A 26,921-nucleotide genomic window follows, 5' to 3' on the forward strand; every position below is an offset into this window, starting at 1 on the left:
ATGGCTCATTTTGTTCCCCTGCCAGGCCTCCCGTCTGCACCCGAGCTAGCTAAAGACTTTATTCGTCACATCTTTCGTCTTCATGGCCTGCCCCTCCACATCGTGTCAGATCGTGGGGTACAGTTCACCTCACGCTTCTGGAGAGCCACTTGTAAACTGCTAGACGTCACCCTGGACTTCTCTTCCGCTTACCACCCACAGTTCAATGGTCAAGTGGAGCGGATCAATCAGAACCTGACCAGTTACCTCCGGCACTTCGTTAATGCCCATCATTCAGACTGGGTGGATCTCCTACCATGGGCCGAGTTCTCTTATAACAATCACGAGAGTGAATCCTCCTCCAAATCCACGTTTTTTGTAGTCTTCGGTCAGCATCCTCGGATTCCTTTTCCTGTCTCCACCTCTGTTCACAACCCGGCTGGTGAATCTCTCGTTAGCAAATTTTCCTCCATTTGGGAGAGTACCCGATCCGCACTCCTTCAGTCGTCCGAACGGATGAAAAGACACGCTGGAGGTCATCAGTCAGATCAACCCGGTGGCCTATAAATTGAAACTCCCGGCCAACTTACGGATCCCTAACTCCTTCCATGTATCTCTCCTCAAACCTGTGGTACTTAACTCTTTTTCCAAGTCTACAGGTACGCCTCCTGCTCCGGTTTCTGCTGAGGACGAGTTTGAGGTAGAGAACATTCTTGCCACCAAAAGGGTAAGAGGAAAGACCTTTTTTCTAGTAGATTGGAAGGGGTTTGGTCCTGAGGAGAGAACGTGGGAGCCCCGGGAGAACATCCATGCCCCTCTTATCCTTGCTAAATTTCTGTCTAGCCTAAAAAAGGGGGGGCCTAAAGGGGGGGGTACTGTAGCGCCGGCGTCTCTGCCCTCTGCTAGGCAGGGACGCTGTTCCCCTCACCTCTCTGCTCCGTGCCCGGCGTCCTCCTCCCGCTCTGCTGGCAGCGCGCGCTCCTTCCCGGCCACTGTGCTTAGGGCGCGCGCGCGCGCTCTCCCTCCCTCTTGAAGGGGCCGCGCGTGCCGTCCTAAGGAGTCCCCGGCCAATGGCCGGAGGACTTCACCATATATAAGGCACCTCCTCCAAAATGGAGGTGCCCGAGCAATGTTGTTGCACTGTTCACTACTCTGCTTCAGCCCTCAGGTCCCGTTGCCAGTTACCTGCCAGATACCTGCCAGATTCCTGTCAGCTTGCTGTCTTATTCCTGCCTGATATTCTGCTTCCTGCCTGCTAGCCTGAGGTCCGACGGTCTGCCTTACTACTCCTGTCATTCTGTCTAAGGACCAGCTTGCCCGCTCACCTGGGAGCGCACATCAGCTACCTGCCTGCTTGCCTGAGGTCCGACGGTCTGCCTTCCAACTCCTGTCAGTCTGTCTATGGACCAGCTTGCCCGCTCACCTGGGAGCGCACATCTGCTACCTGCCTGCTAGCCTACCTGGAGGCTCCGCCGTCACGTGCTGTGACCACCTGCCTGTCCAGTGACTCCTGCCCGCTCACCTGGGAGCGCTCATCTGCTGCCTGTCTCCTAGCCTACCTGGAGGCTCTGCCGTCACGTGCTGTGACCACCCACCTGTCCAGAGACTTCTGCCCGCTCACCTGGGAGCGCTCATCTGCCGCCTGTCTGTTGGTCTTCCTGGAGGCTCCGCCGTCACATGCCGTGACCACCCGTTTATCCAGAGACTCTCGCCTGCTCACCTGGGAGCTCACGTCTACCATCAGCCTCCACAGGTTGTACCAACCCTTTACCCAGAGACTGCCCCGGTCACTTGCCGTGACCATCTGCCCGTTCATCCAGAGACTGCCCCGGTCACTTGCCGTGACCATCTGCCCGTTCATCCAGAGACTGCCCCTGTCACTTGCCGTGACCATCTGCCCGTTCATCCAGAGACTGCCCCGGTCACTTGCCGTGACCTCCTGCCCGTTCTTCCAGAGACTGTCCCGGTCATCTGCTGTGACTGCCTGCCTGGTCGCCACCTGCTCCCTTACAAGGACCGCCCCCTTGTATAGTAGCTCAGAGGTTCCGCCTCCCAGACCCGTTACAAGTGTAATCTTTCAAAAAATTATTTTGGATTGTTAGCTAGTGAAGTGATGAGGGTGGTGAGGTAATATTGTTTGGCCAGATGAAGAGCAGAGTTATAGGTTTTGAGCATGAACTTTTAGTGGATGAAATCCTCTGCTAAAAGTGATTTTCTCCACTGACGCTCAGCACACCTTGAGCAACGCTGAAGAAAACGTGTTTGCAGCGTGTGCCAGGGCTGCCATTGTCTGTGTCGGGTCTTTCTGCGTATAGAAGGTGCTGCTTCATCTAGGGCACTCTTCAGTGTATTATTGTAGTGTGACAATGCTAAGTCTGGACAGGAGAGGGAGGAGATGGGAGCTTAAGATGGGTGGAGATTGTCCATAAGCTGCTGGTTATTAATGGTACGTGTGTTTCTATAAGTGTGATAAGTGGGGTTGTCTTGCGTGAGGAGACAGTTCTTGACAGAGAAGGAAAGAAGGTTGTCGTCCAAGAGTGGGAGAGGGGAGTTAGTAAAGTCATGCAGCCAGCAGAGACGGGAGAAGACGAAGTCCAGAGTATTCCCGTCTTCATGCGTAGAAGAGTTACTAAACTATGAGAAGCTGAATGAGGATCCGCACAGAAGGTGATGAAAGTTAGGCATCATGTACACATCATTTTGATTTATTCTTGTGATTGTTAGCAAGGACTATTGTATATGTCTTACCAGAAAACATCTATTGTAAGCTTATCTGTAGAGCTCTATTTTCCCAGTTTCTTTCAAGAAATAATTTGGAAAGTTAAGGTGCAATAATATGTCTATTTTCTTTAGTGCAAGAGATGAATGTTTGAGTAGTGATAGTCTTCTGTGCAGTCTTCAGTAGACTTTTACTAATGTTTTTAAGCAACTTTTTTCCCTGAACTACAAATATAGCAGTGAGTTTGTCAGATACAAAACTTCAATTGAATCTGTCACCAGGTTTTTTGTACCGAATCTGAGAGCAGCATCGGGTAGTTGCAAAGACCATGATTACAGTAATGTATCACGTTTCTGCAGTTTTGATAAAATTGTTTTCTTTGCTGCAGATCAAGCAGCTCTCTGAATGCTGGGCTCTGTATCACCCCACCCACATCACTGATTGGCAGATTTTTGTGCACACTGTGCATAGGCAGAAAGCTGTCAATGCATGGGGTTGTGGTTGGGCTACCTGGCAGCAGACCAAGTAGTCTTCTAGTGATAATCTCCTGCTGACAAATCAGTAATTTTATAAGAACTACACTAAGTAGCTTTGTAAGTGACTCATCACTGAAATCAGGGTCTCTACCCCTGTATTATGCTGCTCTCATATTAAGTATCAAAAACTTGGTGACATAATCCCTTTAAAGGGTTGTTTCCGAGATATTAAGCTATCCTCTATCAATAGAATACAAATTAATTTACTGACTGCTGAGTGTCCGATTTCCGGGATCCCCAGCACAGCGCTTGGGTATTTCCTGTAGTCCCACAAACAATGACAGGAGTGGAGGTTGAACATGTATGATTCTGTTCCTTTTAAGACAAGGCTCTATAGAGCTTGGTTCCTGGGTTCTCAAGCCCATTCACAGGATCGCTGGGGGTCCCAGCAGTCAGACTCTAGTGTTCAGTAAGTTATTCCCTATACTATTTATTAGGGGTAACTTACTATCTTATCTTGTGAATAACCCTCTATTTGAAGCTCTACACAGGGTGATAAACTGTCCAGAAATTCAGGACTGTGAGTAAAAATTGGTCGCTTTTTTGCCCTGTCTGTAAAAAAAATTTAAGATGTCTATGATTTTTTTGAGGCTGAAGAAACTTATACTGATTATCATCATTTTACAGTTTACATTGAATGCAGCTAATGTCATTGATAGATTTATTGGCTGTAGACTTGTATCACTTATAATCATAATGGTTTATGTTTTTTTCTGTGTCTGTAAAAAATATTGTCTGTCCAGAAAAATTAAAAAGTCTAGTTGACAACCCTGGTTCTACATGATACAATGACCCTCAATTATCAATTAGTTTCCCACAGAAATATACATTAAGAATGGCAACGCCGTCTAATACTTACATACAACCCATTAAAAGAGCATTGGTCACTAGATCAAAAGTGGCAAGTTTGTGCCCTTATATTAATCTGGCTGCTCCCCACAATATTCATTATTTGCTTTTTTTTATTATTCATTTTTTGCTGTTTTTAACTGGTAGTTTTAATTTTAAAGAGCAGCCCAAAGGAATGCCCAAGAAAATTTTAGAAGCAACACTGCTTATAAAAGATCATTCAAATTAGCATTAATTAAAAATGCCCATATTTCTAGAACCATATGGTGGGTTGAAAAGAGAACAGTCAGAATACTAAGGGGAGCAGCGGCTATAAAATAAGTGCAAAAACTGGTCACTTTTGTCCTGGTGACAGGTCCTCCTTAAGGGGATTGTCCCAAGAACAATGTAGATTTTAATTAATAAATCTTAGCATAATAAGTTCCACAATTGGATTCGTTTGAAAAATGTTCCTGTGCTGAGATAATCTTACAAATGTGCCCCTGCTGTGTGCTGTGTAATAGATGTGCCTGACCGTACAGGAGCATGGTCTGATCATAACACAGCTCCTGGGCAGGGGAGGAAGCAAAAGAGTATACAGACAGGACAGCACGGGATCGCAGCTGCTGGTTCCTGTAAGGAAAAACATTTCTTTGTCTGCTAAAAACTTGTTTTACCTCAGAGAAAAAATCAGCTGCGATCCCGTGCTGTAATGTCTGTATACTCCTTTGCTTCCTCCCCGACAAGGAGAGGAAGGGGCTTGAATAGGAGCTTGTTTTTGGGTGAGTTGTGTTGAAGTTTTTATTGGTACCATTTTGGTGTGTATTATATTTCGGACCACTTTTAGGCTGGGTTCACATTTATCTTATGCTCTACGCTAAGCACTTACTGTATTTTTCAGACCATACAACGCACTTTTTTCCCCTTCCCCCAAATTTGGGAAGAAAATGGGGGTGCATCTTATAGTCTGAACGTACCTTACCGGGGAGTTATGGTGGTGGTGGAGCAGGATCCCTCCCTCAGTAGGATTCCTCCCTCAGGAACCTGGTGGCGGCAGAATCTATGAGATACTGCGGGGTCGGTGTAGGCAGTCAGGCAGAGCAGAGTGCATTGCTTTTCCAGCGACCGCAGCCATCTTCCTGAAGCAGTGATCTACAGGGAAATGACTGTCCTAGCTGGCACATGTGCAGACTGCGATCTTGGAGACCATTACCCTGAGGCCAACTTCTCGACCACCACCACAACCCCCCGCTGCTGGGGCACCCCCTTCTCCCACCCAGGGCCCGCAGCATTGCTCCACTTCTGCCACTGCCGGCATCCTGAGGGACCATGCCTCCTGTTACCCCCGCTCCACCACATACCCATTCGGACAATAAGACGGACCTCCATCTTATATAAAATATTTTTTTCCTATTTTCCACGGGGTGCGTCATATGGTCCGGTGCATCTTATAGTCCAAAGAATACAATACAATTTTCATCTAACATCTTCAAAATAAATGATTCAGTATCATTCACTATAATGGACGTATTCACTATAGTGAGACACGCAAAGGTACCCTAGACTCCTCTTTTTTGGAGATTTGATGGAAACCTCAATGAAACTGTTCAGTTTAGAGCACAGAATAAATGTAAATCTAGCCTAAGGCAACATTCCTACAATGAGCTTTTGGTGCGTATTTGACGCTGCATCTTACAGTTCCAGCAAAGTGGATGGGATTTATTGAAATCTCAGGCCCACTGTGCTTTTCTTTCACTCAGCCTAAACTGACCTGCGGTGCGTGTTTCAAATCCACAACCTGTCAATTTCTTTTGTGGGTATGCTGAGTTTTCTGTGCTGATTTTTCCCATAGACTTACATTAGGTGTGGAAATTCCACAGGTAAAAAAAAGTATTTAAGTATATCAATAAAGTTTTGTCAAAGCCAAATATCAGGAAGTATCAAAAACAATGCAGCTTTATTTAAAGCATGGCATACTAAAAAGCGACAAAAAAAAAATGCAGTGTCAAAAATGCAATAAAAATGCATGTTTAAAAAACACATGCAAAAAGGCAATGAAAAAACACAAGCAAACTCATTTAAATAATATGTGCAGAAATTCTACAGCGTCAAAAACTCAGCAAAATCTCATCGTGGGAACGTAGCCTTAGGCCACGTGCACACGTTACATATTTGGTGAGATTTTTACCTCCGTATTTGTAAGCCAAAACCAGGAGTGGAAAGGTTTTGGTTTACAAATACTGAGGTAAAAAACTCACCAAATACTCAATATGTGCACATGGCTTTATTGTGATTTTCGGGAGGCAGAATGAACAAATGAACAGCATTTTAAGAATTACTTTTATATTTTTTTTATGCTGTGCGTCAAGCACTACAAGTGATGACAGTTTTATTCTTAATGTTAGTATAATTACATTAGTACCAGATTTATGTAGTTTTTTTATGTTTTGCTACATTTTGCAATCAAAGAACAATTTTGTAGGACAAAAAATGTTTATGCATTGCCATATTCTGAAAGCCATACGTTTTTTATTTTTTGTCCAACAGAACTGAGTTTTTTTTTTTCTTTGCAGAACGAGATGATGTTTTCAGTGATACCCTTTTATTTTCATACAACTTTTAGATCTGGTTTTATTCCACTTATTGTGTGGCATAATTATGAAAAAAACTGCAATTTTGGCATTTTTATTAATATTCCTTTACCGTGTTCATTGTAGAGGTTAAGTAGAGTGACAGTTTTATAAATCAGGTGATTCTGGATATGATGATACCAAATATGTATACTTTTTGTTCATTTTTATTTTTACATAACAAACCCTTATTTTAAAAACATTTTTCATTATTTTTACATTCTTTATTTTTTTTTATATTTTTACATTTCGTTAACTGAAAATATGAAACAAAAAAGAAAACAAAGAAATGAATTGGGATATAAGTTTGTGTGCATGCAGTATATTAGTACATGTTCACACTGGCCACTAAACAGACAAGACCCAAGATAGAAACATAATGAGCAAATCCCCTGCAGTAAATGAATAAACAGCAATAGTACATGAAAATAACATAAGGTACTTAGTTAACATAATTTTGATCAAAAAAATGCAAAAGCCATACCACCACTTCACGGTGACCCTAATTGGGACAGTCCTAAAATCTAATATTAAAAACCTTACGATTTTTCAAGTGACATGCATCGGATAAGGGCTGAGAAGGACCGAACCTGGTGAGTAGACACGCAGCCATGGGGAACCACATGAATATAATGCCCAGTTCAAAAAAAGGCAGGCCACACCTTTATATGCACAGGGTGCAAACAGAGTGAACAAATCCCAAAGAAATGAACAGGGATATAAGTTGGTGTGCATGCATGTTAGTGCATGTTCAAACTGGCCACTAAACAGACAAAACCCAAGATAGAAACATAAAAACCTAATTGGGATGGTTCTTTTTAGTTTGCTTGCACCCTGTGCATATAAAGATATGGTGTGCCTTTTCTTTGAGCTGGGCATGATATCCATGTGGTTCCCCTTCGCTGCGTGTCTACTGGCCAGGTTTGGTTCTTCTCAGCCCTTATCCACATGCATGTCACTTGACAAATGGTAAGGTTTTTAATATTAGAAGTTAGGACTGTCCCGGTAAGGGTTACCATGATGTTGTTATGATCTGCAACAAGTACTAAGGAAAGATAGGGGAAAGCTGTCCCTACAGTAAGACTAAGCTGAATCCCTACGATGTATTGGGCTGCCTGTTCCTAGTGAACAGACCCGCCTTTGTCCTCGGCTAGTCTAAATGAAGACCTATAGCATACGGGGAGGGGTCCGTAAAAGAACTAAGGACTGGGACAAAAATGGGACACCTCCTAAACAGAGAAGTTGTTGCAGAACACAAAAAGACAAACTGACAAAAAGGTACTAGAGGTCCCAGAAGGACCAAGCGAACTGACAGAGAAAGGCACCGAAGCACCTGGCTAGAGAAACAGTCAAACACTGAAGTCCAGCACAGCCAAAAGGGCGGAGCTGGAATATAAAGGCAGATGGTCACGGGACCGCAAAACAAACAGGAGGGTTCTAACAGTACCCCCTCTTTTATGAGGATCCTCTGGATCCTCCAGGCCCAGGCCTATCTGGAAACCTCTTGTGGAAAGCTTTAACAAGCCTAGGAGCAGAGACATCATCCGCCCTTACCAAGGAGTTGTCTTCGAGACCGAAACCCTTCCAGGAGACAAGATACTGTAATCTCCCTCTATGCCATCTAGAATTCAAGATACGAGAAATTTCATATTCGCTGTCTTCCACCACAGGAGGAACTGTGACAGTGGCATCCCTATCTGACACATCAGCCTTTTTCAACAAGGAAACATGAAACACAAGATTAATCTTCCAGGAAGTAGGAACATCCAACCTAACAGCAGACGGGTTAACATCCTGAAGCACTTTAAATGGACCCACAAACTTAGGACCCAGTTTTTTAGAGGGAATCCTCAACCGCAGGTTCTTTGAGGAGAACAAAACCATGTCACCCACAGTAAACAAAACCTCCTTACGTTTCCTGTCAAAATACTTCTTGGACTTCTTGTTGGCCTCTTGAAGGTTGCAACGTACTTTAGTCCAAACTCTCTCCAAATCACCGGAAAATTTCTCCTCCTCCGGCACCGCCAACCTCAATTTGGAGAACGAACCAAAAGACGGATGTCTCCCAGTACAACAAAAAAAAAGGAGAACACCCAGCAGAGGAGGATGTATGATTGTTAAGAGCAAATTGCGCGAGAGGCAGAAACTCAGACCACACCTCTTGATTGTCCGCCACAAAACAACGCAAAAACTGTTCTACATCCTGCTTACTTCTTTCGGTCTGTCCATTAGACTCAGGATGATACTCAGACGAAAATTACAAATGGACTCCCAACCTGTGACAAAAAGCACGCCAAAAGCGAGCCACAAACTGAGGTCCTCTATCAGAAACAATATCCGTGGGAACGCCATTGAAGCTTGACAATCTCCTTAACAAATGTCTTAGCATGTGTCTTGGCGCAGGGCAACTTAATGAATGGAATCAAATGACACATCTTACTAAAACGGTCCATGACCTCCCAGATGACAGTAAAACCCTCGGATACAGGAAGATCAGTAATAAAATCCATTGTGAGATGCGTCCAAGGCACACTAGGAACCTCCAGAGGGCAAAGCAACCCCGCAGCAGGAGTATGTGAAGCCTTTGACCTAGCACACACAGTACACTGACGTACCCACTTGATGACTTCTTTCTGCCATCCAGGCCACCAAAAACTGCGACTGATAAGTCTCTTAGTCTCAGAAATTCCTGGATGACCTGCCAACCGAGACTCATGATACTCCACAAACAAATCTCTCCTAAAGGTTCTAGGCACGAACAACCTCCCATGGGGAGTGTTAGATGGGGCATCATCTTGAGCTTTCAGAATCCCATCCTCCAAAATGGAGTCCAATGCTGCCACCACAACTCCTTTCTGTAAAATGCTCTCCTCCTCCTCGGCACCGACCGTAGGAGAGAAGCTGCGAGATAAAGCATCGGCTTTAACATTCTTAGTACCAGGGATATAGGTAACAGAAAAATGAAACCGAGAAAAAAAAAAGTGCCCACCTAGCTTGACGGGCATTCAAGCGCTTGGCAGCATCCAGATAGATCAAATTCTTATGATCTGTGAAAACCTGAATAGGAAATCTAGCGCCTTCCAAAAAATGACGCCAATGTTCAAACGCGAGTTCAATAGCCAGAAACTCCCGATTTCCAGCATCATAATTCAGTTCGGTTTCCAAAAATTTTTTCGAAAAGGCACAAGAATGTACTCCATCCCTGTTCTCCTGAGACAAAACTGCTCCGACCCCCACCGATGAAGCATTGACCTCAACCAAAAAAGGCTTGGTCTCATCAGGCTGCATAAGGATAGGGGCAGAACTGAACCTCTCTTTGAGATACTTCAATGCTTCAATGACCTCAGTAGTCCACTGGACCATTTTCGCACTTTTCCTAGTGAGATCGGTTAGAGGTTTAACAATTACCGAAAAATTCTTAGTGAATTTCCTGTAATAATTGGCAAAACCCAAAAATCTCTGTGTAGATTTCAAACCAATAGGCCTAGGCCATTCCTTCACAGCCTGAACCTTCACAGGCTCCATCTCAAAGCCCTCGCTGGAGACAATGTAGCCAAAAAAACTAATTTTCTGCACAGCGAACTCACTTTTCTCCAGCTTAGCAAAGAGAGAATTATCACTCAATAACTGCAAAACTTCACGTACACTCTGCCAATGGGACTCTAGATCTGGTGAATAAATCAAAATGTCATCCAAATACACAACCGCATTCTTACCAATCAAAGGTCTCAGGATGTCATTAATAAGGTTCTGAAAAAATGCAGATGCATTGGTAAGACCAAAAGGCATCACCAGATTCTCAAAATGACCTACCGGAGTGTTAAAAGCCGTTTTCCATTCATCACCCTCCTTCACTCGTAACAAATTGTATGCCCCCCTTGAGATCAATTTTAGAGAACCACTTGGCCCCCACTAACTGGTTAAACAAGTCAGGAATTAATGGCAATGGGTAGGAATTGCGTACGGTAATCTTAATAATTTCACGAAAATCCAGACATGGACGTAAACCCCCGTCCTTTTTTTTAACAAAGAAAAATCCAACTGCCACAGGCGACTTAGAAGGTCTAATGTGACCAGCAGCCAGGCTAGTCTGTATGTATTCCTCCAAGGCCTTTCTTTCAGGTATAGTCAGATTAAACAAGCGACTCTTGGGAAGAGTAGCTCCCGGAACAAACTCAATGGCGCTATCATAATCCCTATGAGGAGGTAAAACTTGCGGCTCCTCCTCCGAAAAAACCCTCCAAAAATCTTGAATAGGTACCGGTAATTCCCCTTTTTCCACAGCCGCAATGCGAACGTTACAACATTTATCATAGCACTTCGGACTCCAAGACTTAATCACATTAGTAGACTAGTCCAGTAAAGGATTGTGCAGTTTTAACCAAGGCAAACCTAGAACGACCGGAGAGGGTAAATTATCTAATACAACCAAGTCCAAAATTTCTTGGTGAACTCCATTGATAGTGAAGGGAAATGCAGCAATCTTGTGAGTAATACATTTCAAGGGAGTGTTATCAATTGCAAGCACAGAAATAGGTGATGACAAAGGTTTGGATTTCAAATTAAGTTTTTCCAAAAACCCTTTATCAAACACATTAAGTGTTGAACCACAATTCACAAATACGTGAAATTCAATCAAATCTACCTGCAAAGTAGTACTCCCAGAAAGAAATACTCCTGCAGAGCGTAAACAAGCAATACGGGCGTACCTGACCTTTTTTTTTTCTTTACTTAAAGGAAGCTCACAATACTTAATCAAATGGTCAGCTTTACCACAATAAAGACACAATCCCTCAGCGAACCTCTGGTCTCTTTCCTGAGAGCGGAGTGACATCGCCCCAACCTCCATCGGTTCTCCGCCGTCTGAGCAGATTTTCTGGGGACTAGGACCTGACATTACTGGAGTCTTTACCTCATTCAGCCTGAACCTCAGCCTCCTGTCCACAGGAACAGCTAATTGCATGGCATCCTACAGATACTCAGGTGCAGGGAATGCAATTAGCAGATCCTTAACAATTTCACTCAGACCAGCAAGAAATAAACATTTCAGAGCAGGATCATTCCATAATACTTCTGAAGCCCATCTTCTGAAGTGTTTGCAATAATTTTCAACATCACCTTACCCCTGATTCAAACGCCTGAGTTCTGCCTCAGCAGATGAGATTCTATCAGGATCGTCATATAATAGACCCATAGCAGAAAAAAATTCTTCTACAGACCTTAAGCATGGATCATTAGGTTGGAGAGAAAAGGCCCACACCTGTGGTTCATTGTGCAAAAGTGACATAATAAAACCAATGCGCTGTGATTCATTCCCAGAGGACCTTGGTCTCAAACAAAAATATAACTAACAAGCATTTTTAAAGGAAAAAAAATCTTGCTGTTTACCATAAAAAACATCAGGCAGTCCTACCTTGGGTTACACAAAATGTGCTCCAGAACAGCTACTCATGTGTTGCTGTAGCTCGGCCACATCCAGAGACAATCCCTCCAAGCATTGAGCCAAATCCTGGATGGAAACCATACTGATCTCCGAATTTCTTTCCTTTTTGTTTTTTGGGCTGGACTTACTGTTATGATCTGCAACAAGTGCTAAGGAAAGATAGGGGAAAGCTGTCCCTACAGTAAGACTAAGCTGAATCCCTACGATGTAGCGGGCTGCCTGTTCCTAGTGAACAGACCCGCCTTTGTCCTCAGCTAGTCTGAACGAAGACTTATAGCATAAAGGGAGGGGTCCCTAAAAGATCTAAGGACTGGGACAAAAATGGGACACCTTCTAAACAGAGAAGTTGTTGCAGAACACAAAAAGACAAACTGACAAAATGGTACTAGAGGTCCCAGAAGGACCAAGCAAACTGACAGAGAAAGGCACTGAAGCACCTGGCTAGAGAAAGAGTCAAACACTGAAGTCCAGGACAGCCAAAAGGGCGGAGCTGGAATATAAAGGCAGATGGTCACGTGACCGCAAAACACAAGATGGAAAAAAAACAAACAGGAGGGTTCTAACAGATGTGGTGGCAGGGCCGGCACCGGGTTTTTGTGGGCCCCGGGCGAAAGAGTCTCTGTGGGCCCCTTAAACACATACCACGATGCATGATGCACAGATACAGCAGAGAAATATATATATAGTACAATGCCAAAGATTTGACTTCTTACATTACATGAGCGATATCTATTGTAAATTCCACAACAGCTCAGAAACCGGCGAATCACTGCATACAGAATACTGGCCCCCATAAAATGCTCCATACTGGATACTGGCCCCCATATTATGCTCCATGCCATATTATGCTCCATGCAGGCTGTACCCCCATATAATGTTCCATGCAGGCTGGTCCCCCACATAATGCCCCATGCAGCCTGTTCCCCCTACATAATGCCCCATGCAGGCAGTTCCCCCCACATAATGCCCCATGCAGGCTGTTCCCCCCACATAATGTCCCATGCAGGCTTTTCCCCCACATAATGCCCCATGCAGGATCTCCCCCCCCTTATAATGCCCCATGCAGGATGTCACCCCCACCCCCTTATAATGCCCCATGCAGGATGTCACCTCCCCCATATAATGCCCCATGCAAGATGTCATCCCCCCTTATAATGCCCCATGCAGGCTGTTCCCCCCTCATAATGCCCCATGCAGGATGTCCCCCCCCTTATAGTTCCCCAAGCAGGATGTCACCCCCACCCCCTTATAATGCCCCATGCAGGATGTCACCCCCTTATAATGCCCCATGCAGGATGTCACCTCTCCCCCTATATAATGCCCCATGCAGGATTTCACCTCTCCCCACATATAATGCACCATGCAGGATGTCACCCCCCCTTATAGTTCCCCATGCAGGATGTCACCTCTCCCACCATATAATGTTCCAAGCAGGATGTCACCCCCCTTATAATGCCCCATGCAGGATGTCACCCCCTTATAATGCCCCATGCAGTATGTCACCCCTTATAATGCCCCATGCAGGATGTCACCCCCCTTTATAATGCCCCATTCAGGATGTCAACCCCCCTTATAATGCCCCATGCAGGATGTCACCCCCCTTTATAATGCCCCATGCAGGATGTCACCCCCTTATAATGCCCCATGCAGGATGTCCCCCCCCATATAATGCCCCATGCAGGATGTCACCCCCCTTATAATGCCCCATGCAGGATATCACCCCCCATATAACATCCCATGCAGGATGTCACCCCTTATAATGCCCCATGCAAGATGTCACCCCCCTTTATAATTCCCCATTCAGGATGTCAACCCCCCTTATAAAGCCCCATGCAGGATGTCACCCCCTTTATAATGCCCCATGCAGGATGTCACCTCCTTATAATGCCCCATGCAGGATATCACCTCCCCCCATATAATGCCCCATGCAGGATGTCACCCCCCCATATAATGCCCCATGCAGGATGTCACCCCCCTTATAATGCCCCATGCAGGATGTCACCCCCCTTTATAATGCCCCATGCAGGATGTCACCCCCCTTTATAATGCCCCATGCAGGATGCCAACCCCCCCCTTTATAATGCCCCATGCAGCATGTCACCCCCTTATAATGCCCCATGCAAGATGTCACCCCCCTTATAATGCCCCATGCAGGATGTCACCCCCCTTTTAATTCCCCATGCAGAATGTCACCCTTTATAATGCCCCATGCAGGATGTCACCCCCCTCCCCCTTATAATGCCCCATGCCTCCATATATTAAAAAAAAAAAAAAAAAAATCAAATACTCACCTCACTTCATCTCACCTGCTGCCACTGCTCAGCTCTGGACTCCTCAGCGTCGCCGGTGTCTTCCCGCTCTGCACTGTGACAGCTCAGGAGAGAGCGCAGTGGAAAGACGTCACCGCGCCCTCTGACCTTAGACGTCACAGTACAGCAGCCGCAGAAGACACCAGACCTGCTGCAGAGGCACAGGGAGAGGTAAGTAGTGTTGTGCCAGCTGATGGGGCCCTGAGCAAGCGCGGGGGGGCGGGTGCTGGCACCGCTCTCCTCCACTCACGGGTGCCCGACAGAGAGTGAGCTCCCCCGCCTGCTCAGGGCCCTGACACTTGCCCGGGTGCACCGAGTGCTGACGCCGGCCCTGTGTGGTAGCATGGATTTTGCATTTTTTTGATCAAAATTATGTTAACTACGAATCCTATATTATTTTCATGCACTATTGCTATTTATTAATTTACTTTGAGGTATTTGCTTCTTATGTTTTTATCTGGGTTTTAACTGAAAAGATGGTAACAAATAGCAAGCTTTCGAAACTACTCAGGAAACATTGGATTGCACTCGGACCAGTGTTATTATATGGGACCGTCCACATGTCCGTTTTCTTTTCTCCTTAGAGTCTATCCGAGGAAAAAATTGCAGTATGTTTGATTTGCATTCGATATTCGTATCACACTCGGCAATGCAACTCCATCTTCTTATCATCCAATAAAATTGGATCACACTATGATCAAACTCTGATCAAAGTGTGATTAGTATAATCAACCCGATTCTTTTAGATGAGAGAAAATGCTGTTATGTGACCAGAGCGTAAGAGATTCTCCTCCTTTATTGAATTAGTGCAGCTTTACTTAAAGACTGCTCAGCTCTCTGGTTCTCACCATGGCTGCTGATGGAGGAGCATGGGTCCTGACCAGTTCATCAGCCTCCTCCAATAGAAAACACGTTGCACATGGGAAAGCTGATTTTTAGATTAGAGGCTGATAACTAAGTCTGGCCACATGTTCCTCCATCTTCCGCCATTTTTTGGGTTGGGAGCTCTGTCTAATTAGTGAGAAGCAGGCATTATGTGGAGGAGGAGGACCTGTAAATTCTTGTATATGCCACAAAATCATGTCCTCAAAACACTTAGCAGAAAAATTAAGCGGCCAAACATTTTATCTGTTTCAGAAAAAAAGTCATCAATACAGGACACAAAATATAGTTGAAAACAGTAAGTGCTGATGTTACAGCCACCTGACACACTTGCAAATGACTGAGTTTTGTCAGATGACTGCCGAACGAGGAGATGGAGAGGCCAGAATGGCAACGTTCTCATTTTCTATTGTACTTGGAACAAATGAAACCCCTTATCTTTTCAGCGGGATATATAGTACAAACTTTTTAATTTTAGCCTTCGTACCCTCCTCCGAATTGAAAACTCTCAGCCAAGAGGAGAACCTGCCAAAACTGGCATCTAGACTTTGTCTAAACTTAGTCCAAATTTATGTCCCGTTCCCATTAAATCACAATAAAGCCAAAAGCCATAGTGTGGTAATAACAAGTGTGCCCGTCATCTCCAGACAGAAGAGATAAATGTGAGATTATTCAGTTTTCGTGAGATTTCACACTATTGATTTGTAAAGCCATATGTGAAGTACAGGTGTAAATTAACCAAGCCAGAGTGTATCCATCATCATTATCAACACATTATGCTAGAGTACACAGGTGGTGACTATGACATATGGCGCACTCATTTCAGCTTTCATCATTTTTTTTTCAGGTACATACATTGGATGCTTTATGGAAAATGTGGAAGAAAGGACTCTGAAAGCTACAGTGTTCTATGACCTGAGGAAAATGACTATAAGTCACTGTCAGAGTGCCTGTGCAGAAAGGTAATGTCTCCGCTAACTGACTAGGTTATGGAGGGGTACAGAGTAAATTTTACACTAAACTGAACATTCTGTACTAATGAACTGCAGTGGCGGCAATGATAGGAACACTAAACCTGGATCTTAAAATCTTTGCTGTATTGTTATCTAGGTCACTTGGCAAGACTCAGCTATTCTACATAAATGTATAAAATGACACCATAAAGACATTTCTGAGAAAAAGGGGTATGAAAAGTACCAGTTAGGGATGGATGTAAAAATATTTTCAAGTCATTAAATGGGTTGTCGACCATTTCTTCTTTTCCCAGCACACAGTTTTAAAAAAAGGGTGGAACAAAATGGAGCAATTTCTATAAAAACATTGTTTTTGTTTTTTGTTGTTTTGGAGGCTTTTTTGGATGTGGATGGTGTTTTTCCACAAATTTGTACAAACTTAACCAAATGAAAAAAAACGTAAAAATTATTATGAAAAGTGCTTGGAATTCATGGTGTTCAAAAATATTAAAAGAGTCAATTGAGTATTTTTCTCCATATCACCATTTTTATGCAGATTTTCCCTTCTTTCTGTGCATGTTCGTGCCAAACAACATACCATTCTTATTTACAGCGGTTTGTCAGAAATATGGGGAAAATAGGGTTTCAAATAAAAAAAAAGCAATGTTTTTTTTTTGCATGCCTGTTTTACTAGTCTATTTTAACAGATGTAAACCCCCAAACAATACTGCCGTCTATTGCCACGTCTTCCTTTTATGTGCATAGCATTCTTGTTTTTTGTTGCAGGAGGAGGGGACAATAGTGTTTTAAAATTAAAGACAAAGTAATTTAAAAAAATAAACAAATTTTACTTTTGAAGCAATAGATAGAAATCAATGTACAATAACATAGGCAAAGTATGGAAGTACTTGTACATAATACGTGGATATGGTAATGGGTAAAATTCAACAATGTAATGAATAAAAAAGAAAGAGTTTGAATGCACTAAATTATAATTAAGCAATCTTTATTGAATGTAATGAAATAGAAACATTAGTAAAATTAAGTATATAAACAGGGTCATGTAGGCTGATGGGGACGACAACAACAGAAGATAAGTATACAGTAATGGATACCAGTATAATGAGTATGATACCAATACTACTGGTGGGCTTTTGTTGCATTAGCCTTTTTGACGGTAATGTGTATCCTAATTAATCTTAGTGGTTGATCCCATATTTTTCATGGTTGGATAAATGTGGTTAAAAATATTTGTAAATATTATATTTGTGTCCAAAATGTAGCGTAAAAGAAAAATTGCCCATGGCAATGAACGTGGTAGTGTGAAAGAGAAAAAATACCATGGCACGACATGTGTGAGCCACTACTATCAGCCACACTGGCACTGTTGGCCTGTTATCCCTGCAATAGTAGTACCAAACACAGGTTACATTTGGTCTCCTTTACCTCTGTCAAGAGTATTACTGGGAAGGAAATAGAGGGCACACTGGAATATATGTCACATGACTCATCTCAGGCACAGCAGGATGATGTTACCTCTGACCACGACACCATCAGCTTGAATCAGTGTTCTACTCCCCTCCTTCACCACGATAACACTTAATGTTTTACATAGCTGAATTTCAGTTCTGTCAATTACATCTGTAGCTGATCTGCCCCTTATTCCCCCAACGTACAGAACCTCCTGAGATAAGGAAGGTACCAGAACTACTACTTCCTATTGATTTATTGTAAGAGATGAACAGTCAGTCTTTATACTTGGATGACATGGATTCGAAGGAGTTGCAGGCGACATTTCAAACATCTTGCTGTCTTGCTCACTTTGCAAGCCATTGTGGTAGGAGCACTAGCAATGGTGCAATTTTTTTTACCACATGGAGCAAAGCTTTTTTTTTTGCCTGAAGAGTATGTTGGTGAAGATAGGCTAACAGGATCTGCAACCAACCACAGAGTGGTATAAGCCACCCGCTGGTTTGTGAAATTGCAACATGATGGAATTCATCACCGTATATTTTGCAGCATCTGTATGAGAAACATCAGGTGTTGAGGTGATGGATAGTATTATGCAGCATAGAAACTGGAGCTTGTGTTACCTTGATATCCAGCACTGGTAGGCGATGAGGGCTGCGTGTTGTTTACTGAGACCTTTGAAAGAGGTCTGAGCACAGGATGCAAACATTATTTCAAAACAAAATTCTTTGGCTTTGGTGGGTTACATTTTGGGAATGTCTTAGCTTCTTTATAATTTGTAGTGAAATTAACACTTTAGGGGTATCAGTTGAGATTAATTTCCTCATGTGCAGGATTGTGCCTTTATGCAGGTTTGGGCACAAAATTCAAAAATGTTTTCAATACAAAATTCATTGTGTTCCGTGAATCGAATTTTCAGGGCATCTCCGCTTCTTGATAATTTTTTATGAAATTATTTTTTTTTATGCTACATCTGAGTTGAATTTTACAGGTAGGACCCTGGGCAGGATTGGACTCCTGTGCAGGGATGGGCATAAATTACAAAATTGTTGTAAAACAATTGCTGGACATCAGTAACTTCATTTTTCTTTAGGTCTCAACTTCACCATCATATTTGATGTAACTTAGAAGATTTTGTGGGGCATACAGTATACTGAGTTGGCTGGGAGGACCTTGTGAAGGGAACAAAAATAAAAATTGTTGTAACTTTGCAAATGGAAACACTTAGTATTCTGTTAATGCAATTTTCTTTAATGAAATTATCAAGTCTTATATAAATAGCTAAAGGAATTGTCCAAGGAACATTATAATTAATAGATTTTGTAATAATAATAAGTTCCACAATTGAATGTGTTAAAAAAAGCACAAGCAAATAACAATACATAGCTGGGGCACATTTATAAGATTACTAGATGGTGGCCCCATTCTAACGCATTGGGTATTCTAGAATATGTAAGTGGCCTACCGGGCGCAACTAATCAGCAAAGCAGTGTTTAAATGGGTTGTGCACTACTTTGTTTAAATTTGGCGCCAATATCACTGATTGATCAGCGGACCGTGTTAGTGAGGACCGGGGAGCGGCGCTGCCTGTGCGGGTACTTCCGCTGCGAGCAGCCAGGAGATGACCGGCTAGCGCCGGTCATCTCCTAGCTGCATCGCCGCTGACCTCCATGCGGCTACCGTCAGGAGATCAGCGGTTAGGGCCGCTGATCTCCCGACGGCAAGTGTGAAGGGAGGACCGGGGAGCGGCGCCGCCTAGGTCGCCGGTTGGGGTACTTCTGCTGCGAGCAGCCAGGAAATGACTGCTAATGGCCGCCATCTTGTTCTGAAATCCCGCGTCGCTGATTGGCCGCGGCCGGACCAATCAGCGATGCGGGATTTCCTGGACGGACAGACAGATGGGATAAGCCGATTATATAGTAGATTTCAGCACATTTTTTTGACACATCCAATTGTGGAAATTATTATTATTTTATTATTATTAAAAAGTACTTTATTCGTGGGACAACCCTTTTAATGATTTTTTGGGGTCTGGTGATCTTTTCACAATAGAACTATGAGCAGGATTGCATCCCTGCCCAGGACTGGGAATATAAAAGGCTCTGATAATGTTTAATCTATACTTTTACTTTTACTCCCTGCATTCATTTTGATACAAATTTCAGGCAGTAGACAGATGGATCCTTCTCACTGCCAAAAACCTCTTCAAGAAATGGCAATATTAAGCAATTTTCTTGAAAAGGCATGACTTCTTCAAGGGTTTCAGGTTCAAAAGAATTTTATTTATATTAGTAATTATTTTGCTAATTATTTTGGTAATGGAGTTTCCATTGCTACAACATCTGTCACCAGGTTTTTGCTACCTCATAATGGCATAATGTATAACGTAGGAAAAGATACCCTGATTCCAGTGATGTATCACTTAAATTGGTTGCAGCAGTTGTGACACAGAGTTTTTAGCCGGGCTGTGGAGTCAGATTGAGAGTCGTGGAGTTGGAGTCGGTGTCCATTTTGGTTGAGTCGAAATTTTGGATAAAAATTTATAAATTGGGTACAGTAATGCAATGCAGGATGTGCTGTAAATGTTTTCATAAGAATTTATGAAAGTTATTACCGTATTTTTCGGACTATAAGACGCACCGGACCATAAGACACACCCCAAATTTTGGGGTGGAAAATAGGAAAAAAATATTTTTTATAAGATGGGGGTCCGTCTTATTGTCTAAATAGGTATCTTACCTGGGGGCGGGCATTGGAGCGGGGGTCACAGGAGACAGGGTCCTTCAGGAAGCCGGCGGAAGTGGATGAATGCTGTGGACCCTGGATGCGAGAAGCCGGTGCTCCAGCAGCGGGGAGGTGTGGTGGTGGTGTAGCATGATCGCAGGGCCCTCAGTTCCCTCCCTCAGGAAGCTGGAGCAGAAGAGGTGAGATGCTGCGGGGCCAGGCCCTGTGGTGGGGTCTAGGGCCTGTGGTGGGGCCTGGGCCTGTGTTGGGGCTTGGGACCTGGGCCTGTGTTTGGGCTTGAGCCTGTGGTGGGGCCTGGGGCCTTGGCCTGTGTTGGGGCCTGGGCCTGGCTGGGGCCTGTGGTGGGGCTAGAGCCTGGCTGGGGCCTGTGGTGGGGCTAGAGTCTGGCTGGGGCCTGTGGTCCAGATGGGGTCATGGCCTGTGAGCAGCATGCGCTGCTGTCCGGTGGCCGCGGCTGTGCAGTGGTGTGGCAGAGCAGTGATGGATGCTGCAGTTCAGCTTTTCCACAGAAAAATGGCCGCCCAAGCTCCCAGACGGCACATGTGCCGGCTCGGGTGGCCATTTTCCTGTAGATCACTGTGCATCCACCGCCGCTCTACCTCGCCGCTGCAGCTCTGCACATCCACTCTGCCTCGCCGCGGCACAGCCGCTCTGCCTTGCCACCACACCCACCGCTGCTGTGCTGCATCGGCCCTGCAATCCCGCTACATCACCACCGCAAGTATCTGGTAAGGTTCGCACCATAAGACGCACCCCCAATTTTCCTCCTAAATTTGGGGGGAAAAAAGGATTTAGGCTTTTAGTTCAGATGAATCCGTGCTGCACTTTATGTACATCCTCAGTAATGAGGCTGTGCTGTGGAGTTGGAGTTGGAAGTCAGGGAAATTGAGGAGTCAGAGTCGATGGTTTGGCTTACCGATTCCACAGCCCTGGTTTTTAGATGTCGCAGAAAGCTCAGAAAGCTGCGACGTCCCCCCGACTACACCACAGGTTTCTGTATACATTGTATATTGACAGTAAGCCCCTACCTCATGCTGCCCTCAGATTACATAGCAAAACATGCTGATTAATTCCCTTTAAATCACACATATGGAGATGGTAAGCACTAGAGGAACAGAACCCTAATTCTCTGTGTCCTGTAGTTTAAACACCATGTTATCCAGACAAAGTACCATCCAAACTTGATAGGACTCACAAACCAAGTGCGGTTACCACAAGATTGGAAGGCCATTAAAAAGTCCAGGACTCTGCGTGCATCTTTTATAAAATCCATGATCAATGTGTTTTGGCGTAGACTACAGACACAGGCAGGTGAATTTTTGCTTGGCCCACATGCAGGAAATTTCAGTGGTTTTTATGTACTTACAGGCAACAAAATAAGGCTTAAGATAATTTTTTGCAAATTTAATAAAAAAAACATGAAAAGTCTGTCTGTTCATTTGTAATTAAACTGGTAGTTGTATTCCATCCCTTACCATTTGTTTACCCTTAGTCATATATGTTGATGTCATTTGGACATTACTAAGGCTGTGTTTGCATTGGAGAGCTTGAAAGGGGTACAATACAGTCCTAGAAGACATCTAAGGCTGTGTGCCCACGATGCATTTTTAATGCATTTCTGCAGCGTTTTTGCAGCTGCGGAAACGCTGCGGAAACGCATTAAAAACGCATGGTAGAAGGTCTGTCATGTTCCCCAATGATAATCCGCATGTGCTGTGCACATGCTGCGGAAATTTCCACTGCGGATTATCATTGCGGAAAAATACGCAGCACTACCAATTATTTTGCGGAAGTGCTGCGTTTTCACCGCCATTGACTTGCATTAGAACGCGCCAATTCCGCAAGACTGCATCTGTACTTGCGTAATTGGTGCGTTCTAATGTGCGGATGGTACCCGGGTTTAGAGGAGAGGAGACTCTCCTCCGGACCTAGGTACCATTAAAAAATCTGTAAAAAATAAAATAAAATAAAAAATAAATGTATATTTACCTTCCGGCGGCCCGCGCTGCGCTCCTCCTTGCTTCCCGGCACTTCGCGGTGGACTGAAGGATCTGCGCTGACGTCAGAGTCATGTGACAGGTCACGCGACGCTGATGTCGGCAGGTCTTTCAATCCACTGCTGCCGGCAAGGGAGAACGGAGTGTAAAGCAGGACACCGGGGGCCATCAGAGGGTAAGTATACATTTATTTTTTATTTTTAACCACTCTCTCGGGTCACACTATATAAATCCATGCTGTTTGCATGGACCTAGTTGTGAACTAGTTGTCACAAGCACTTTCCAAGTGATGCTAATCGCTTGGAAAGCGCTTGTCAATCCGCATGCGGAAATGTCAGTGAATAACGCACCATTTCCGCATGTCCCTGGCAGGAAAACGCATGTACAATCCGCATGTACAATCCGCATGCGTTTTTTTCTGCCAGGGAGATGCAGAAACGCTCAGGAAAAAATCCTGAGCATTTCCGCATCGTGGGCACATAGCCTTACTCCCGACAACTCTTCTTATTAGGCTATGTTCACATGTCCAGTAATCATCTGATCCAGCAGCAATCCATTGACAGAAAAGTTGTGTAGGCACAACTTTTTTATCTTGCTAAAAAAACTGATTTCAAGTGGATTCTTTTTTTTTCTTTAACATTGAAGTATATGGAAAATGGATCCGCTAAATAACCATCCCTTATATTTCCATTTGAGACTGATTCAGTAAGCAACAGACAGATCATTTTCAAATGAAAGAAAAACTGATGGCTAATTAACGGATCTATCTTCCATAGACTTCAATGTTAAAAAAAAAAACTGATCCAGTTGAATTCAGTTTTATTTTGCCAGACAAAAAAGTTGTTTTTGCACAACTTTTTGTCAACGGATTCCTACTGAATCCATTCTAATAGATGATTAGTGCACATGTTAACATAGCCTTAGTAGGCCACCACAACGTCATATGTATGTTGCACCACACAATATATTAATGTAACAAGAAGTTGGAGGTTTTCCAGTGCTGTGGTCCAGCAGCAACAGACTACAAATGTGAGCACTGGACCAAAATCCAGTGAATCTTTTCGCTTAACTTTTGAGGGTTATACTGACATGTTGTGATAATGTATTGAATATGTATGATGAGAAATGTGTATTGTGAGTCTTTAACAAGCTTTGTGGAACATTAAGGGTGGATAAATCTGGAAATCTACAGTATATTTCCCAATAAGATAGGGATAGCTGTTGTATAAAGTAGACATCTACTTTGATAACAATTACAGAGGACCTCACTCAATGAAGTCTAATTTACAAGATGAAATGGTCATAAATTTGTTGAGCAGTTATTATATATGACATTGATATATATGTATTTTTTTATTTTAGAGCATATATTTATGCCGGTTTATCCTATGGATCTGAATGTTACTGTGGCAACAGTCTACCCCCAAACCGAGCCAAAGAAGAAGAATGCAACAATGAGTGCAAAGGAGAGAAGGGTTCTGTATGTGGAGGTGTTAATCGACTCTCAGTCTTCCAGCTAGAGAAACTGCAGAACATGGTCAAGCAGAGTAAGTTGCGTTGAACTTGAAAATAGATGCAATGTGAGTTTACTGACCTATCCATGAACCACTTCACAGCATTACATTTAAGAGATGAGTCAGTTTCAATTAATGTTAACGGGAAAATATACCATTTAAGAAGGCTAAATGTTCTCAGTCTCAGATTAGTAGAAGTGTAAAAGCTGATATGAGTGTTTGTCCTGAGCCACTCATTGCTGTAGGCAATGGCTGTTCTGAAATCCTTTGCACCTCTCACATAAAATAAAATCTTGCAATATTAATTTTGTTTGGCCCAAAATCTTTAATAATATGTACTAATATTAGCAAGATAGGATCTACTGACTTATATTTTTTGCCACAAAACTATTAGAAACATCTACTTCTTCTTAAATCCACTATCTATTATGACGACACATTACCCTCATTTTGTACTTTTTGTAGCACAGCACTTAGATGGCTTATGGTAAATATATTTATTAAGAAGAATCAAAGGCACTGCAGTGTGACATATGAATCTTCCAATGCTGTCTAGTAGCTTGGGAGACCTCAGAGGAAAAGGGGCACCATAACAGTGGGGAACACAAAGTTTTGTTGTTACATCTGACACTTGTTTTTGACTCATTTTTTGCTTCTGAATCCAAAAATGACCCCAGTTTTTTTTCTTTCACAACTTTTTAAGCTGCAGGATATCCTCCCTTTGTCTCCCTAACCTGAATGTAATGTTTATTTAAAGCTATTTTGTTCACGCAAAGAATATATTGTTGCTGTAAGTCAAATTGTGTGCAAGTAGTAAAGTTAGGTAGCAGTTAAGGAAATAATTTATGCTGGTAGCTTTTCCTCTGCTGTTGATTCTGTAGACAATCTCGCATGATGTTCCAACAATAGTCAGCCACCATATGTACGTCCCATCTACCTTAATACTGTCCCTCCATAACCTTCAAATCTTGGTGGAATACTTCACCTTGTTCATCGATGACTGCACCAAGGTTTTTAGGGAAGTTAGCAAGATGGCTATGCAGAAAATGCACCTTGATGCTCATGTTGCAACCAAGCATTTTGTAGCTCTCCAAGAGTTTCTGGACAATTTTGATGTACTTGATTGCTCGTGTATTTCCAAAAAAGTCCTTGGCAAGGTCTTTGAATGATAACCAAGCATTATTTTGGCGTTCTGAAATTGTCCCTATGAAATGTTTATCTTTGATGAGCTGCTGAATCTGTGGACCATCAAACACACAGGGGTTTATTTTTTTCAAATGACAGACTAGGAAATGCCAAAATTAGGTACTTTAAACAGTGTCCTTCTGTTGCCAAAGCTTTAACAAATTGCTCCATGTGCAAAGCTGGGAATATAATGTTCTTTCTGCCAACAAGTGGCTCATGTAGAATGTTTGGGTCACCTGGTTGAGATTAGATCTTCCAGGCCAATTCCTCTCCAACCAATGCTTCTCTTGAGCCCTACTGTCCCACATTTACAGAAAACAAGGATACTTGTTGTATCCGCGTTGCTGACTAAGAAGTAAGCATACCATTTTATGGTCAACATGATCCAATTGTGCTTGTGATATTGCAACAACTGAATGACTCTCTTATGTCTTGATATTCTTCACAAAGAGAAATTGAATAGCCAATTGGGACTGCACCAAATAAATTGCCCATGTGGAGGAGGACACACTTTAAGCTCTGCTTTCAACTAAGGAGTTCTGAAGCCTTTTTTGATAGTCCCAAATATCGTGCAGAATCATTCAACTCATGCTGGTCAAATCCCTTATGGACTGAGACAACTTCAATTTCAAAATCTTCATCATTGCTGCCACTTTTTTCCTCACCATCATGCTGTTCTTCTACCCCTTCACAACATTTGACATTAAGTTTACATCATGATTGGGAATGGGTTTCTTCAAAATTAAATACATTTACGTCATGGCAATCATGTGAGCACAGGAGCTGTGTCCTCATGATCGCCGCCGGGAGCTCGGCTTAAGTTATAGCAGAGACCCGGCTGTCACTACTAGCCCGCATCAATTAACCTCCTAAATGCCTTAAATAATAGCGATCACAGCATTTAAAAGACTGGTAAAGGGAGGAGGCTCCCAGCGGAACATTTCCTATAATGAGGCTGATGGCGACACTGTGGACTCTGCCTGGCCTATGATCCAGCTGTGGCTGTCTTTTTAAGCATTCATAAAAGCACAGTCGGGCACAGTTTTATGCTCCGCTGAACAGAGGCCAGATGGAGTCAATAGTAACCTCATTATAGATGTAGTCAATAGTAACCTCATTATAGCGAATGGACCCATCGGGGGTTTCATGAACCACATCAGTACAATGCAATTTTCACTCGGTAACATCTACTGCTGCTTGTTTCTGGAAAAAAAACATTAAGTCAAAATTATCATCTGTAGATAAATGCCTAGAGGGCTGGAATTCAAAATGGGGTTCCATGAGAGTAGATTCTGCTCTTCTGGAACTTGAGGGATCTTTGTATGGAGTCTGCAAACTATTCTTCGATAAGAGTCAAATAGTACTCCTTCTCTCTCCAGTCTCAACGTGTGGCTAAGCAGTACTGTACAGCCACATATGGGGTATTTCTGCATTCAGCAGAAATTGTGTCACATTTTGTTGCAATTTTTTGTTGCCATTTCCCTGTATGAAAATGAAAAATTTGGGGCTAAAACAAAATTTTTGTCGTAAACCATAACTACAAAATCTGCAGTATAATATGGCGTTCCTTCCCTTCTGAGCTTTCCACGGTGCCTGAAAAGTATTTCTCGATTACTTCTAGGGTATTGGTGCACTCAGGAGAAATTGCACAACAAAAAGTGAGGTCCATTTTTTCCTATTAGCCCCTATAAAAATTAAAAACTTCTGGCTAAACAATGTTTTAATGGTAAA

At 43.2% G+C, this 26,921-nt stretch overlaps 1 protein-coding gene across 2 annotated transcripts in view; it reads left to right on the forward strand.

Annotated features, from left to right (window-relative positions):
* The window catches only part of WSCD1 (WSC domain containing 1), a 328,308-nt gene that overhangs the window by 130,205 nt on the left and 171,182 nt on the right, over positions 1 to 26,921 (forward strand). For both annotated transcript variants that reach the window (XM_073667817.1, XM_073667816.1), the window contains 2 exons: positions 16,174 to 16,288; positions 23,854 to 24,038. In XM_073667817.1, coding sequence (XP_073523918.1) covers positions 16,174 to 16,288; positions 23,854 to 24,038 — 300 coding nt within the window. The remainder of the gene's footprint in view (positions 1 to 16,173; positions 16,289 to 23,853; positions 24,039 to 26,921) is intronic.

This window comes from Phyllobates terribilis, unplaced genomic scaffold (assembly GCF_046119375.1).
Source record: "Phyllobates terribilis strain yellow unplaced genomic scaffold, ASM4611937v1 Scaffold_2__4_contigs__length_985480577, whole genome shotgun sequence".
In the NCBI taxonomy this organism is placed as follows: Eukaryota; Metazoa; Chordata; class Amphibia; order Anura; family Dendrobatidae; genus Phyllobates; species Phyllobates terribilis.